The sequence below is a fragment of the Gadus macrocephalus genome, chromosome 10, assembly GCF_031168955.1.
Source record: "Gadus macrocephalus chromosome 10, ASM3116895v1".
NCBI lineage: Eukaryota > Metazoa > Chordata > Actinopteri > Gadiformes > Gadidae > Gadus > Gadus macrocephalus.
The window spans coordinates 12684304-12700286 of NC_082391.1; the positions used below are offsets into that span (position 1 = coordinate 12684304).

Genomic DNA, 15983 nt, shown 5'->3' on the forward strand with positions numbered 1-15983 from the left:
CACACTCCCCCGCACACTCCCCCGCACACCCCCTCTCCCTCCTGACTCTCCCTCCTGACTCTCCCTCCTGTCTCCCCCTCTCCCTCCTGACTCCCCCTCTCTGACTCCCCCTCTCTGAGTCCCCCTCACCCTCCTGACTCCCCCTCTCTGAGTCCCCCTCTCCCTCTCTGACTCCCCCTCTCCGACTCCCCCTCTCTGACTCCCCCTCTCGCTCCTGACTCCCCATCTCTGACTCCCCCTCTCTGACTCCCCCTCTCTGACTCCCCATCTCTGACTCCCCCTCTCTGACTCCCCCTCTCCCTCTTGACTCCCCCTCTCTGACTCCCCCTCTCTGACTCCCCCTCTCCCTCTTGACTCCCCCTCTCTGACTCCCCCTCTCCCTTCTGAGTTGTTTCACTTGTTCTGCAGTAAAAAAGCGTGCATAAACAAAGTTTGATTCGATCTGCAGCCAGCCTTCCCCCGTCCCCGCGGTAACCCCTCCCCCGTGTCCGTGGTAACCCCCCCCCCCCCCAGGTACTACCTGAAGAGCAACATGGAGACGGAGACGCTGTGCTCGGACGAGGACGCCCAGGACCTCCTGCGGGAGGGCCAGATCTGCCTGCTGCAGCTCAGCACGGTGGAGGTGGCCACGCAGCTCAGCATGCGCGCCTTCACGCTGTTCTGCGCCATCGAGCCCACCGAGTACATCGACGACCTCTACAAGCTGCGCTCGCGGCCCGGCCCCGCCGCCCTGAAGCGCTTCGAGGACGCCATCAACCAGGAGACCTTCTGGGTGGCCAGCGAGGTGACGCGGGAGCCCCACCAGCTCAAGAGGATGAAGACCGTCAAGCACTTCATCAAGATCGCCCTGCACTGCCGCGACTGCAAGAACTTCAACTCCATGTTCGCCATCATCAGGTGAGCCTCAGGGGGCCGGCGGGGGGGCCCGGTCTGGTCTGGGGGGGGGGGGGGGGGGGTCTGGGGGGTCTGTGGGGTTGGTCTGGTCTGGGGGTCTTGGGGGGGGTCAGGGGGTCTGTGACGGTCCGGTCTGGGGGTCTTTGGGGGGGTCTGGTGTGGGGTCTTGGGATATGTGGGGGCTTCACCCAGCAGTTTGATTCCCAGCTCAGGATCTCTTGTTCTTCCACCACTGGACCATATGAACCCACGTCTACCTGTAGCCTCGCTCCTCTGTCCCCTCTGACCTCTGACCTCTGCCCTCTGCCCTCCCAGCGGTCTGAACCTGGCCCCGGTGTCCCGGCTGCGGGGGACCTGGGAGAAGCTGCCCAGCAAGTACGAGAAGCTGTTCGGGGACCTGCAGGACCTGTTCGACCCGTCCAGGAACATGGCCAAGTACCGCAACGTGCTCAACAACCAGAACCTGCAGCCTCCCATCATACCGCTGTTCCCTGTCATCAAGAAGGACCTCACCTTCCTCCACGAAGGTAGACCCCGCCCCCTAGACCCCGCCCCCTAGACCCCCACCCCCTAGACCCCGCCCCCTAGACCCCGCCCCCTAGACCCCGCCCCCTAGACCCCGCCCCCTAGACCCCGCCCCCTAGACCCCGCCCCCTAGACCCCCAACCCCTAGACCCCCAACCCCTAGACCCCGCCGCCTAGACCCCCACCCCCTAGACCCTCACCCCTAGACCCTCACCCCTAGACCCCGCCGCCTAGACACCCACCCCCTAGACCCCCACCCCCTAGACCCCGCCGCCTAGACCCCCACCCCCTTGACCCCCACCCCCTAGACCCCCACCCCCTAGACCCCCCACGCCCTAGACCCCCGCCCCCTAGACCCCGCCCCTAGACCCCCACCCCCTAGACCCCCACCCCCTAGACCCCGCCGCCTATATCCCCGCCCCCTAGACCCCGCCCCTAGACCCCCCCACCCCCTAGACCCCCACCCCCTAGACCCTGCCGCCTAGACCCCCACCCCCTAGACACCACCCTCCTACCCCCACCCTCCACCACCCCACCCACCTACCCCCACCCTCCTACCCCCACCCCCTAGACCCCACCCTCCTACCCCCACCCCCTACACTCCACCCTCCTACCCCCACCCCCTACACTCCACCCTCCTACCCCCACCCCCTACACTCCACCCTCCTACCCCCACCCCCTACACTCCACCCTCCTACCCCCACCCCCTACACTCCACCCTCCGACCCCACCCCCTACGTTCCAGCCCTCCTACCCAAACCCTCCTACCCCCACCCTTCTACACCGTCCTCCTACCCCCACCCTCCTAGCCCGACCCCCTAGACACCATCCTCCTACCCCCACCCTCCTAGCCCCACCCTCCTAGCCCCACCCCCTACACCCCACCCTCCTACCCCTCTTCACCTCCTACTGCTCCTCCCCTCCTACTCCTCCTCACCTCCCCCTCCCACAATGCATAGCGGCGTGCGGACGTCCTCCTGACTTGCCGTCTGTCCCCAGGGAACGACTCCAAGGTGGACGGGCTCATCAACTTTGAGAAGATGAGGATGATCGCCAAGGAGATCCGGCATGTGGGCCGCATGGCCTCCGTCAACATGGACCCCGCCCTCATGTTCAGAACCAGGTACCCTCTAGAACCAGGTACCCCCTAGAACCAGGGCTCCTCTAGAACCTGGTCTCCTCTAGAACCAGCATCAGGGCTCCTCTAGAACCAGGACCAGGTCTCCTCTAGAACAGAACCAGGACCAGGTCTCCTCTAGAACAGAACCAGGACCAGGTCTCCTCTAGAACCAGGTTCCCCATGGCCCGGTTCCTGTATTTGTTCTGTACCATGTGCAGCAACCCTACTGGTCCGCCTCGCTAGCATCACTGGTTCAGCTCAACAAGTCCACGCCTCTACTTCAGCAGCCGTCTCCTTGACGATTTCCTTAGCGACCGGCTCCTCCCACTCTGTCTGTCTAACGTGTGTTGCTGTTGGCCTACGTGTTTGTCCAATCATATCCTCTCTCTGGGTCTGTGGGTCATGTGAAGTCCTCTTCCTGGTTCTGTGGTCATGTGATCCCTCTGCTCCTCATGTGATTGGTTACTGCTTCTCTTTGGTGATCTTGGTGATCTGTCCTGTCCTAAGCTTGTCTTCTCTCTCTCCCACACACTCTCACTCTCTCTGACTCTCTGACACTCTCTCTGTCCCTCTTTCTGTCTCTCTCTCACACACTCTCTCTCTCTCTCTCTCTCTCTCTCTCTCTCTCTCTCTCTCTCTCTCTCCTCTCTCTCTCTCTCTCTCTCTCTCTCTCTCTCTCTCTCTCTCTCTCTCTCTCTCTCTCTCTCTCCAACACACTCTCTCTTACACTTCCTCTCTCTCTTTCTTTCTCTACCACACTCTCTCTCTCTCTCTCTCTCTCTCTCTCTCTCTCTCTCTCTCTCTCTCTCTCTCTCTCTCTCTCTCTGTCTCTCCAACACACTCTCTTACACTTCCTCTCTCTCTTTCTCTCTCTCTCTCTCTCTCTCTCTCTCTCTCTCTCTCTCTCTCTCTCTCTCTCTCTCTCCCTTCATTCCTCTCTTCCTGCTGCTGCTTCTCTGTGGTGACTTCCTGTAGGAAGAAGAAGTGGAGGAGTTTAGGGTAAGTCTTCAGCGCCCTTTAACCTCTGACCTTTATCCTCTGACCTGTCCCCTTTAACCGCTGACCTCTCCATGGCCTTGATTTCTGCTACTTCCTTCAGCGCTTGCCTTTGATTCGTCACCCTAACATTATGTCACTCTTGCCATAATAAGCTCCACCAATCAGACAGCTGCATCTGAAACCAGGGGTGCCCAATACGCAGGTCAATGTCGACCGGTCGATCAGTCCAGGGCTCATTGATAATTTGGGAATTTAATTATCCAACCATGAGGACATGTGCCACCTCCTCAACATTATCTGGCTCTCCTTATTTACGCCATTCAGCCTTTTCCCAAATGAAGATTATTAATCAAAATGCCGTTCCACCATCACTGATGGTCATTTGGAGCCTGCTTGAGACAAGCTACCAGCAGCTACTGTCCGGACTATGAAACCCTGGCTGACTCCATTTAGTCCAATTCGTCAGAATATATACTCAGTATATATGAACAAATATTTGTTTAGTATTTTTTTATGTAGGTAGATAATTTTGACCTGCTCATTTTGAAAGTAGCTCCCAAGCCGGAAAAAGTGTGGGCACCCCTGTACTGTACTGTAGAGACTGCTGTATATGTACTCTACTGCTCTATACTGTAGAGACTACTGTATATCTACTGTACTGTACTGTAGAGATTACTGTATATCTACTTTACTGTACTGTAGAGACTACTGTATATCTACTGTACTGTACTGTAGAGACTATTGTATATCTACTCTACTGCTCTATACTGTAGAGACTACTGTTTATCTACTCTACTGTAGAGACTACTGTATATCTACTGTACTGTACTCTACATTAGAGACTACTGTATATTAGGGCTGTACGGTATGGACTAAAATGTATATCACGGTATGATTTGAGGAATAGACGGTAACGGTATTATATCACGGTATGTTAACTTTATCTTCTAATTTCGATATAAATGCCTCTGAAGGGGTAAAATACTGGAAAGGCAGCAAAACCGCATAAAAAAACAATTAAAATCTATTCTCAAGTTACTTCCATCTCTGAAAAACACTAATGTTTAATAGTATGGATTTGTTTCTCCACTTGCTTGCGGACCTTGCCGTATAGTTTTGGCATCTCAATTTGGCTGAAGTGTGTGCGGGCATGTAATGAGTGTTTTGACCATCTCTTTAAAGCCCTTTCTATCGACATTTTGAAAGGGAACCATGTCCACACAGGTAAACAGTGACAACGTTTGTCATCTCGTTCCACCACTGGCATTTTGTTGTAAGGACTGGCTTTCAAAATGCCTGCGGAAGCAATGTCTGATTGCAGAGACGGCTTCACGCCACCAGCGTCTGTCTCATACGTTGTGGAATGAGAGCTTGTGAAGGGACTATTGCGCAAGCACGCAGGAGCGCTTGCTGCGCGCCTTCGTTCTTGCGCAATAGCATACTGCCTGAGAAGGCAGTATCGCTGTCAATCTGTCCCTGGGAAAAGTAACGTGGTGCCGAATTGAAAAAGGAACTATGTACTTTTTACTTGAAAAAGTAGTTAGGGAACTGTATTAACGCATTACTTACTTTGTTACACGTTACACACAACATTGTCTACCGGTCCCGAGGTAACGTCAAAATCCATACCATAGCGCAAATTCACACCGGTATACCTTCAGCACCGTTTATACCGTACACCCCTACTGTATTTCTACTGTACTGTACTGTAGAGACTACTGTATATCTACTGTACTGTAGAGACTACTGTATATCCACTCTACTGTACTGTAGACTACTGTATATCTACTGTACTGTACTCTACATTAAAGACTACTGAATATCTACTAGGGGTGTGACAATACACTCAGCTCACGAGACGAGACACGATATTCGGTTCACGAGAACGAGAAGAGACGAGATTTTAAGAAAACAACAATGACAAAATATATGACTGGACCAACAGACTTTTATTTAACCGAGTTGCACATGCATTTTGAAATGTTTTATTATAACTCTTTACATGCATTAAATTGAAACTAAAACTAAAATTGAAAACTAAAGTAAAATAAATTAAATTAAATAATTCTATTTTTTTCAAGTGCGAACAATATTATCTGCAAAACCAAATCAAAGTTCTATTCCGTCAATACAGAGTGCAAATAGTGCAAACAGAGTCTGACCAAGTATGTCACTGACAATTTGGTATTGTCCGTGTCTTATCAGTCACTCTACTGCCATTCATCATTTCCGCCGGGTACCCAAAATGCTGCCAAACAAATGATTTAAAAGTGGCGGGGGCATCTTCGACGGTAATACGGGTATTTTTGGACGTCATTCTGACTGCCTATGGCTGCTTCCCCTGCTTCCCCTCCTTCTCCTCTTCTTCTTTTCCTTCTCCTTCGTAAGGTTCTGGCAGGCTAGACGTATCAAAGGCGCATTACTGCCCCTACAGGCCACAAATAGAAGTTTGGATAGCTCACAAATCTCGCGAGACAGATTTTTAACGCGACGGGTAATATCGTTGAGTTTAATCTCGCGAGATCTCGTAGCACGAGATCTCGTCACACCCCTAATATCTACTGTACTGTACTCTGCTGTAGAGACTACTGTATATCTACTGTACTCTACATTAGAGACTACTGTATATCTGCTGTACTGTACTCTCACTCTACCTGTGGATGCTGTTGGTTTGAGAGGTGCATCTGTCTGATGGTTGGACCTCTTACTGGAGAGTGACTAATGGCTGATTGGTTTGTTTGAATAATCTGATGCATGCAGCAGCCGTGTGACCAGATGTTTAGAACAAGCAGTTTGCATCCATTGGTTTACAATAGAACCAAGTTCAGCTGGTGTTTAACTGAGAGCTGAACTCTAAAGCAGATCATGTGACTCCACATCCTGCTCTCCTATTGGCTAACCGACCTCAACCCTTTAACCTGCTGCCAATGCCTGGAATGTCACAAGTTCCTCTCTGCATGTCATTGTATGTTGCTGTTTTTACACACACACACACACACACACACACACACACACACACACACACACACACACACACACACACACACACACACACACACACACAGGAGGCTGAATATAAAACTGCATATTTATCTTGTCTCTTTTGTGTTTCTGTCGTCTGTGCGTCTGCAAATGTGCATTGTGTTTGTATGGGGATGCATCTTTTATTATGGTGGTGTGTGTACGACCTGTGTGTGTGCGTTTGTGTGTTCCATTTTTGTGTTCCGTGTGTGTGTGTGTGAATGTCTGTTTGTATTGTGTGTGTGCGTGTTTGTGTGAATGTTTGTTTGTGCGGTGTGTATGTTCTCTGTGTGTGTATGCGTGCGGCGTGTGTGTGTGTATGTTCTCTGTGTGTGCGTGCGGTGTGTGTGTGCACACTGTGTGTGTGCGTGCGGTGTGTGTGTGTGTTCTCTGTGTGTGTGCGTGCGGTGTCCGTGTGTGTATAAGCAGGTCTCTGAGCCAGGGCAGTGCCAACGCGGCGGTGCTGGACGTCAGTCAGGCCGGCGGCCATAAGAAGCGTGTGCGGCGCAGCTCCTTCCTGAACGCCAAGAAGCTGTACGAGGACGCGCAGATGGCCCGCAAGGTGAAGCAGTACCTGGCCCACCTGCGGCTGGACGACAGCGAGGACAGCCTACAGGCCCTGTCCCTCCAGTGCGAGCCCTCCGTCTGCACCCGTGAGTCCCCCGCTGGAACCGCGCTAGAACCTCACACACTAGAACCTTAAACTAGAACCTCACACACTAGAACTTCAAACTAGAACCTCACACACTAGAACTTCAAACTAGAACCTCACACACTAGAACTTCAAACTAGAACCTCACTAGAAATTCACTAGAACCTCAGACACTATATCCTCAAACTAGAACCTCGCAATAGAACCTTACACTAGAACCTCACACACTGGAACCACACACACTAGAACCTCACACACTAGTACCTCACACACTAGAACCTCACACACTAGAACCTCACACTCTAGAACCTCACACACTAGAACCTCACTCGAACTTCACTAGAACCTCACAAACTAGAACCTCACACGCTAGAACCTCACACTAGAACCTCACTAGAACCTCACAGTCTAGAACCTCAGACTAGAACCTGCCATATGCTAACAGCTTACAACTAACTGCTCTCTCTCAGTTCCTAAGATCCTGCTAACTGCTAACTGCTAATGGCTAATGTCTCTCTCTCAGTCCCTAAGATCCCGAGCGGGCGACGGTCAGACACGTCTCCGGTGGTGGCGCGGGCGGCTAGCCAGCAGCGCGGGCAGCTAGCGCGGGGGGGCCCCGGCCTGCAGGTCCCCGCCGTGGCCCTCTACCCTTCCCGCAAGAAAGTCCCAGTGAAGGACCTGCCCCCCTTCGGTGAGACCTGGAGGGTCACTACACTGCACTCTGCTGCCACCTGGTGGCCGTGTGTACCACTGCACTCTGCTGCTACCTGGTGGCCGTGTGTAACACTAGACTGCTGCCACCTGGTCGCCGTGTGTAACACTGCACTCTGCCGCCACACTGCACTCTGCTGCCACCTGGTGGCCGTGTGTAGCACAGCACTCTGCTGCCACCTGGTGGCCGTGTGTAGCACAGCACTCTTCTGCCACCTGGTGGCCGTTTGTAACACTGCACTCTGCCGCCACCTGGTGGCCGTGTGTAACACTACACTCTGCTGCCACCTGGTGGCCGTGTGTAACACTGCACTCTGCTGCCACCTGGTGGCCGTGTGTAGCACAGCACTCTGCTGCCACCTGGTGGCCGTGTGTAGCACAGCACTCTGCTGCTACCTGGTGGCCGTGTGTAACACTGCACTCTGCCGCCACCTGGTGGCTGTGTGTAACACTGCACTCTGCCGCCACCTGGTGGCCGTGTGTAACACTGCACCCTACTCCACAGGCACCAGCTCTCCTCACTCCCTGAAGAAGATCTTGTCTCTGTCGGAGGAGGGGACCGACAGACAGAGGAGACCCCAAGAGGACACGGTGTCCAACACCTCCTCCCAGCTCTCTTCTCCGCCCACCTCCCCGCAGAGCTCCCCCAAGAAGGGTAAGACCGTCTCCATGGTGATCACCACAAGGACACCCCATTGTGATGGTTGACTGATTTGATCGCAGGCAAGAGCCGACAAAGTTGTACCTACGATTAATATTAGAGTTGCTTTTTTGCGAAACGGAAACACAATTCAGGCCTGTTCAGGCCAGTTGATGGATGCAAATCCATTCCTTGGAGAAGTGTGTCTCTCAGTACATTATCCACGTTGACATAAATTTTTCCCTCCCCCACATCCTCCTCCCTCATTATCTTACCTTCTGCTCCTCCTCCTCTCCCCTCCACCTCCACCTCCTCCTCTCTTCTCCTTCTCTCCCCTCCTCCTCCTACTCCTGTCTCTACTCCACCTCCTCCTCTCCCCTCCTTTCTCCTCCTCCTCCTCTCTCTCTCCTCCTCTCCTCCTCTCGCCTCCTCTCCCCTCCTCCTCCTCCTCTACCTCCTCCTCCCCAGGTGTGTCCAGAGGAGGTGAGAGCTACGCAGAGAGCGGTGTCCACAGCGACGTCTCCTCCCGTTCCAGCCTCCTCAGCACCTCCTCCTTCGACATGCAGGAGCAGCGGAGGCAGCGGAGCTCTGGGGGGGCCGACCCGGCCCTGGGGGGGGGCGGGGCCCGGCTGGAGAGACGGGCCACCACCGACCCGGACCAGTACAGCCTGGGGTAGGAGCACACACACACACGGACACACACAAACACACACACGGACACACACATGCAGAAGCACATACACACACAAACAAGGACATGGGCACACAGACACACACACACACACAAACACTGACACACGCACGGACACACGCACGGGCACAAACACACATATGCAGAAGCACACACACACACACGCACGGGCACACACTTGTACACACACACACACACACAAGGCTCAGTGCTGTACTGAAGCTTTCCTCTTTCATCTCTTTGAGTTGACCTCTCTCCTCCCCCCCTCCCCAGCTCCTACTCCTCCATGCAGGACTGCCGCTCCCTGTACGCGGGGGGGCCCACGGTGCTGTCCTCCCCCAGCAGTGAGGAGCTGACGGGGGACCAGGGCGACCGGGTGTCCCTGGACGCGGCCGACAGCGGGCGTGGCTCCTGGACCTCCTGCTCCTCGGGCTCCCATGACAACATCCAGACCATGCAGGGCCGCTGTTGGGAGACGCTGGCCTTCGTGGCGGGGGGCGGCGGCGTGGTGGGCGGGGGGGGCGGGGTCCCAGCCGGGCTGTGGGCCGCCCAGACCCGCGGCAGCTGGGCGTCGGCCAGCTCCTCGTCCTCCTCCTCGGCGGCCTACTGGGGGGAGGAGTCGGAGGGGGACACGGGCACCATCAAGAGGAGGGGCGGGAAGGAGGTGAACGCCGACGGGGAGACCAGCAGCATCACCTCCACCGGCTCGGAGGACGCAAAGCACCGCGCCACACCCTCGCCCGTCACCACGGGGGGCAAGGGGCTGCTGGGTGAGGCCCGCAGAGTCCTACCGCACCCTACTGTAGTCCTACTGCACCTTACTGTAGGCCTACTGTAGTCCTACCGCACCCTACTGTAGTTCTACTGTAGTCCTACCGTACATACTGTAGTCCTACTGTAGGACTACAGTAGGACTACAGTATGTACGGTAGGACTACAGTAGAACTACAGTAAGGTGCAGTAGGACTACAGTATGTACGGTAGGACTCCTACCGTACATACTGTAGTCCTACTGCACCTTACTGTAGTTCTACTGTAGTCCTACTGTAGTCCTACTGCACCAGCTGTAGTCCTACCGCACCCTACTGTAGTTCTACTGTAGTCCTACTTTACATACTGTAGTCCTACTGTAGTCCTACTGTACATACTGTAGTCCTACTGTGGTCAGCCTACATCCATACAGCTATATAGATAGGGGTTGTGTGTGTGTGTGTGTGTGTGTGTGTGTGTGTGTGTGTGTGTGTGTGTGTGTGTGTGTGTGTGTGTGTGTGTGTGTGTGTGTGTGTGTGTGTGTGTGTGTGTGTGTGTGTGTGTGTGTGTGTGCTGAACTGACCCGTGTTGCTCTGCGTCCGGTTGTCGTAGCGAGGAAGGACGGGCGTTACCGGGAGCCCCCCCCCACCCCCCCGGGCTACACGGCGCTGACCGCCGCCGACCTGCCGGACCCCCCGCCCCCTGCCGCCCCTAGCGCCCCCGTTGCCACGACGACGGCCGGGCCCCCCTGCAGCCGCCGGCCCCCCGACTACAGCACGGCGCTGCAGCGCTCCCGCATGGTCACGCAGTCACCTGACCTGCAGCACCGGCCCCCCCGCGGCCCCCCCCACGGCCCCGCCCACGGCCCCCCCCGCCCGGAGGAGGAGGAGGAGGGTGAGTCTTAGTGAGGCCCAGAGGTGAGAGGTCAGGGAGGTCCGGGGGTCACGACCCTGCATGCTAGAAAACTACAACTCCCCCGTAGCCCCACCGAACTACAACCCCCATCACATCCCCGGGGTGTACGTGGGCTGTCCCCACGGTTACCAGACCAGTGATCCTCACACCTCCTCTGTCTCCCTCCTGTCCGTAGAGCTCCTGCATGGAATGAACTAGATGTTCCGTATGAGACGGTGGCCTTAGAGACTAATGTTAACTCTCTCTCTCTGTCTCTGTCTCTGTCTCTCTCTCTCTCTCTCTCTCAGACGATGAACAGGTGTCTGCAGTCTGAAGGGGGCGGGTCTTCCTGCAGTGATGAGAGGCTCCGCCCAGTAGAAAGGGGCGGGGTCAGAGAGACTGACGTGTAGAAGGACCAATAGACTCATCATCAGTTACGTACGTGCCTGCGGCCTCTGATTGGTGGAGCTGCCGCCGGCCCCGCCCCCTGCCTTAAAGCATCTCTACTGTGAAGACGACGGACTTCTGGCACTTTGGACGGAGACTTCCTGTTAGAGAGAGGGAGGCTTCCTGTTAGAGAGTGGGAGCCCTGGTTGCCATTAGTAACGGACACAACCGACTGTTGCCATCGGCGACGGACGCTGAATAAATTGAACTGACGTGTTGAGCCTCATCTGCACTTTGTGTTTTAGTACGAGAACAAAACCCAACTTCCTGTCTTACTTCCTGTCCCGTCCCCCTCGGCTTGTCTCTCTTCTTGGACTCTGAGAGACACCCCCCCCCCTCCCAACACCAGACCAGTATTATTACAAAAACACATACACACACGCACACATCAACACACATCAACACACATCAACATACACAATAGCACACGCACACAGATTAAAACGCACACACTGGACCACAACCACGGATCAAATGGCACTTTCAGCACAGCAGCGTGAGGTCAGAGGTCAGCGTGAGGTCAGAGGTCAGCGTGATCCAACGCTGTTCCAAACTCAATGTTTTTAATCGACTGATGAAGGTCAAAGCACAGAGTCGCGTTACTGCGCCTCTGCACCCGGTCCTGGTCCTCACCCGGTCCTGGTCTTCAGGGTCCTGGTCCTCAACCCGGTCCTGGTCCTCACCCCGGTCCTGGTCTTCAGGGTCCTGGTCCTCAACCAGGTCCTGGTCCTCGCCCCGGTCCTGGACTTCAGGGTCCTGGCCCTAAACCCGGTCCTGGTCTTCAGGGTCCTGGCCCTCAACCCGGTCCTGGTCCTCAACCCGGTCCTTGTCTTAAGGGTCGCTGACCCCTCGATGACCTCTGAGGTGAACCAGCGGTGACCCCTGATGACCCCAGGCGACCCCTGTTGACCACTGCGGTGACCCCCGCTGACCCCTCGGCCGCCGGTCACATTGACCAGCGTCGGAGGCTCCGGTAGATGAAGAAGAAGAAGAGTTTCCTGAAGGAAGCTCTCAAAGGTTTTGGATTAATTCTCTGACTTTGTTATTGTCATTTTTTGTAATGGCTGCCGATGGATTGTGGGTAAAATGATGCGTTTGTAAACCGTGGTGAGATCATGTGTATATTAGCACCCGTTCGATAAACAAGTTGCACAACAAGGAGAGCGCAGGCGCCGGTTGAGCGGTCATCCCTACATTATCCCCATGCTAATCCCACTGCTAATCCCCATGCTAGTCCTACTGCTAATCCCATTGATAATCCCTTCAATATCCTATGATAATCCCAAATGCTAATCCCACTGCTATTCCCACTGCTAATCCTCACTCAATCCCACTGCTAATCCTGTCAATACCCCAATGCTAATCCCAATGCTAATCCTTTCAATACCCCAATGCTAATCCCAATTCTTATCCGATCAATACCCTAATGCTGATCCCTTCATAGACCCAAAACCTATCCAATGCTAACCCTTTCATACTGCCAATGCTAATCTCAAAGCTAATACCCTCATAATCCTAGTGCTAATAACAATGCTAATCCCTCCACAGACCCACCGCTAATCCCTAAAAGAATCCCTTAATATGATAATCCAAGTGATCAACCAATCAAATTCTCAGTGCTAATTCCAGATTAATCCCATCACTGATCCCAATGTGTTCCCAGCTCTAATCTCTGAAAGTCCACTCTAATCTAGTCCCACTCTAATCTAATCTCACTCTAATCTCTGCATAGTCCCACTCTAATCTCACTCTAGTCGATTTCCACTCTAATCTCTGCATAGTCCCACTCTAATCTCTGCATAGTCCCACTCTAACCAGTCCCACTCAAATCAGTCCAAGCTCTAATCTGTCCCAGCTCTTATCAGGCGTAGATCACAGCTCGTCAGCCTAGTGGTAGAAGTGTGTTTAATGACTGATGTCAAAGACGATGTACATTTAACTGTCCCCCGCATCATTTCTCTTGATACTTCCACATGTATGTCTTTTAAAAAGACAGTTGATGAAGTATGTATCTGTTGTTTTTTTTGTATTTTTAATACAATAATTGTAAATATTGGTTCTATTTTTGTTCAAATGTACTGTTTATGCCTCAACCTCCAGTGGAACGCTGGAGATCAATAAATACTGCGTTAAGAAGCCACCGCCTCACACTTCCTGTTCACGACTTCCTCTTCTCTACTTCCTGTTAGCCACTTCCTGTTATCCATGCCCTCTTATCCACCATGGACCTATTAAAGAAAGGACAGCAAATTAAAAAATGGCGCCTATTCGTACTATGAAAACTACTCAATGGCGCAGGGCAACATCAAGGAGAAATTTGCTTCATCGTGGGAGCCAGCCACGCCCTAGTTCATGACATGCCGGATGCAGAAATATTCTCGTTGTCTAGCATTGTTAGCATTGTAGCATCGTAAGGGAGAGATCTGTCTATACATCCCTCGGCGAATTGGAAGTGATAATATTTCTGCATCTGCCGGATGCAGAAATATTCTCGTTGTCTAGCATTGTTAGCATCGTAAGGGAGAGATCTGTCTACACATCCCTTGGCGACTTGGAAGTGATAAAAAGTCAACACAGTGACTAAAAACCATCAACGTCATTCATGTTAAGTAAAAAGAAAAACCTTGGACACGAGAAGAAAAAATTAATAAAATGGCTAATAAAACGCTTGAGGAGGGGTTTTGAAAAGGGAAACTTACATTTTATTGGTACATGGTATAAAGATAATTATGAGCCTTTGATTGATATCCAGGCATTTTTTGCGGAGACACATTCCTGTTCCCCACTTGTATTGGAGTAAACGGAGATATCTACTTCTGGGCCCCTTGAATCGAGGGACCCGTCCACAGCCTGCTTAAACAGCTGCAATACCAGGCTTGGTCGCTGAGCACTGGTGGATTGCGGAAGTATGCACTGTTCCTGGGGCCTTGTTATCCACTCCCTGTTATCCGCTTTCTGTTCTCCACTTCTGTTCTCCACTTTCTGTTCTCCACTTCCTGTCTCCATCCCCTTAGTCCCCCGCACCCGTGAAAGTCAAGTCGTTGATGGCTAAACTGAACTCCATTGCTTGCCGTGAAAATTTGCAATGGTTTATGGGATGAGTAGTTCCTTCCCACGTGCACAAAATAATGTACACAATCTTCTACCTTTGCCTTTGCAATTTATTTTTGCCCTGAATCAAATGCTGCACTTTTTGCAGACTGAACCGACCCGCACCCTTCTGTGGAAATGCGCCATTATGCTCAGGACTACCTTGACGAACAATTGGCTTGGTTGAACGCTTAAACTCTTTATATAACAATTTTAGAAAATGAATGGGAAATTTACTACCGGACCAGCCATTCAAAATGGGGGAGGGCACTCTTCGGGTTGGCAAACTCCGGCCCGCGGGCCAAATCCGGCCCATCGTTTAATCCGGCCGTCAACCATATATATAAAATTCAGATTAAAATATAATTAAATTTTAAATAATTAGAACAGATAATTAGAGTGCCAGGGGTACATTTTAACATCATGAAACCACCAGGTAGGGATGTCTGAAGCAGCTTTATGATATGCACTCCAGCCCATGTGTTATTGCGGTGTTTTCAGTTTAATTAATTAACAATGATAATAGTATTTCTCCCCTTATTTGATGAACTAAAGCAGCGGGGCCACCAGGGGGCGCTGCTGACTCAGGACTCCAGCATCGCTCCTCTCTGCGGTACGTCGCGGTCTCCTTGCCCACCGCCGGGCCTGGGCCAGGGGGTCGAGGCTCTGGTGGGCACGGCATCTCAGAGTGGAGGTGTCTGGTCTCTAGTGGTTCTGGTCCAGGCTGGTCTCTGGTCTCTAGTGGTTCTGGTCCAGTCTGGTCTCTGGGCTCTAGTGGTTCTGGTCCAGTTTGGTCTCTGGGCTCTAGTGGTTCTGGTCCAGTCTGGTCTCTGGTCTAGTGGTTCTGGCCCCTGCTCTTGAAGAAGATGTCAGCTCTCAGTTCTTGTTCTCCACAACATGTTTACTAGATATGACACATAAACATCCCATAATACCTTATATATCCTAACAGGATATATAGATATTGATTAGATCATTGATCTTTTTACTGTCTGGCCGTTTAACAATAACATCAATAACCCACGAGTTGAAACGACAACAGAATAACAAAACAGAATACAGATGAGGGGGAGGTTGGAGAGAGGGGGAAAGGGGGAGGGGGGAGAGAGAGGGAGAGAGAGAGGGGGGGGGGAGGGGGGGGGGGGAGACTGCATGATTACATTTCAACTTCATTCTGTGAGTAATAATAATGATTGAGCTGACTCAATCCAAGCCAAGTCTTCACATGATGAGGCTGAGGAGGAGGAGAGAGGAGACAGAATGAGGAGGAGGAGGAGGAGGAGGAGGAGGAGGAGGAGGAGGAGGCGGAGGAGGAGGAGGGTTTCGGAGGAGGTGCTTTTGTAGAGCTGTCCTTCATCAGCTGGACCTCGGAGCAAACTCCTCCTCATGACCACTCTGAGCTGAGGAGGAGACAGAAACAGGTGCTGGGAGGAGTAGCAGCTATATAACCTGTAGCAGTGGCACACACACACACACACACACACACACACACACACACACACACACACACACACACTCTACTCTCACATCAAACTATAGATGTTTTCCA

The 15983-nt window shown here is 52.8% G+C and overlaps 1 protein-coding gene across 1 annotated transcript; it reads left to right on the forward strand.

Moving 5' to 3' along the window:
• The first annotated feature begins 514 nt into the window (after positions 1-514).
• On the forward strand, positions 515-13482 carry rapgef2b (Rap guanine nucleotide exchange factor 2b). The gene is made up of 11 exons (XM_060062389.1): positions 515-897; positions 1210-1421; positions 2419-2542; positions 3515-3538; positions 6986-7212; positions 7735-7902; positions 8428-8577; positions 9031-9235; positions 9527-10023; positions 10616-10897; positions 11206-13482. Exons 1-11 carry the CDS (start codon positions 533-535, stop codon positions 11229-11231), a joined length of 2280 nt encoding a protein of 759 aa, XP_059918372.1. The 5' UTR covers positions 515-532; the 3' UTR covers positions 11232-13482.
• Positions 13483-15983: the final 2501 nt, after the last annotated feature.

What these genes read in the sequence shown, in the direction of transcription:
- rapgef2b (XM_060062389.1), top strand. Translation starts at nt 533, where the DNA reads ATGGAGACGGAGACGCTGTGCTCGGACGAGGACGCCCAGGACCTCCTG. An exon ending in AAGAAGTGGAGGAGTTTAGG is followed by an intron (nt 3,539 to 6,985) that starts GTAAGTCTTCAG and finishes TGTGTGTATAAG; the next exon opens with CAGGTCTCTGAGCCAGGGCA. An exon ending in CGAGCCCTCCGTCTGCACCC is followed by an intron (nt 7,213 to 7,734) that starts GTGAGTCCCCCG and finishes TCTCTCTCTCAG; the next exon opens with TCCCTAAGATCCCGAGCGGG.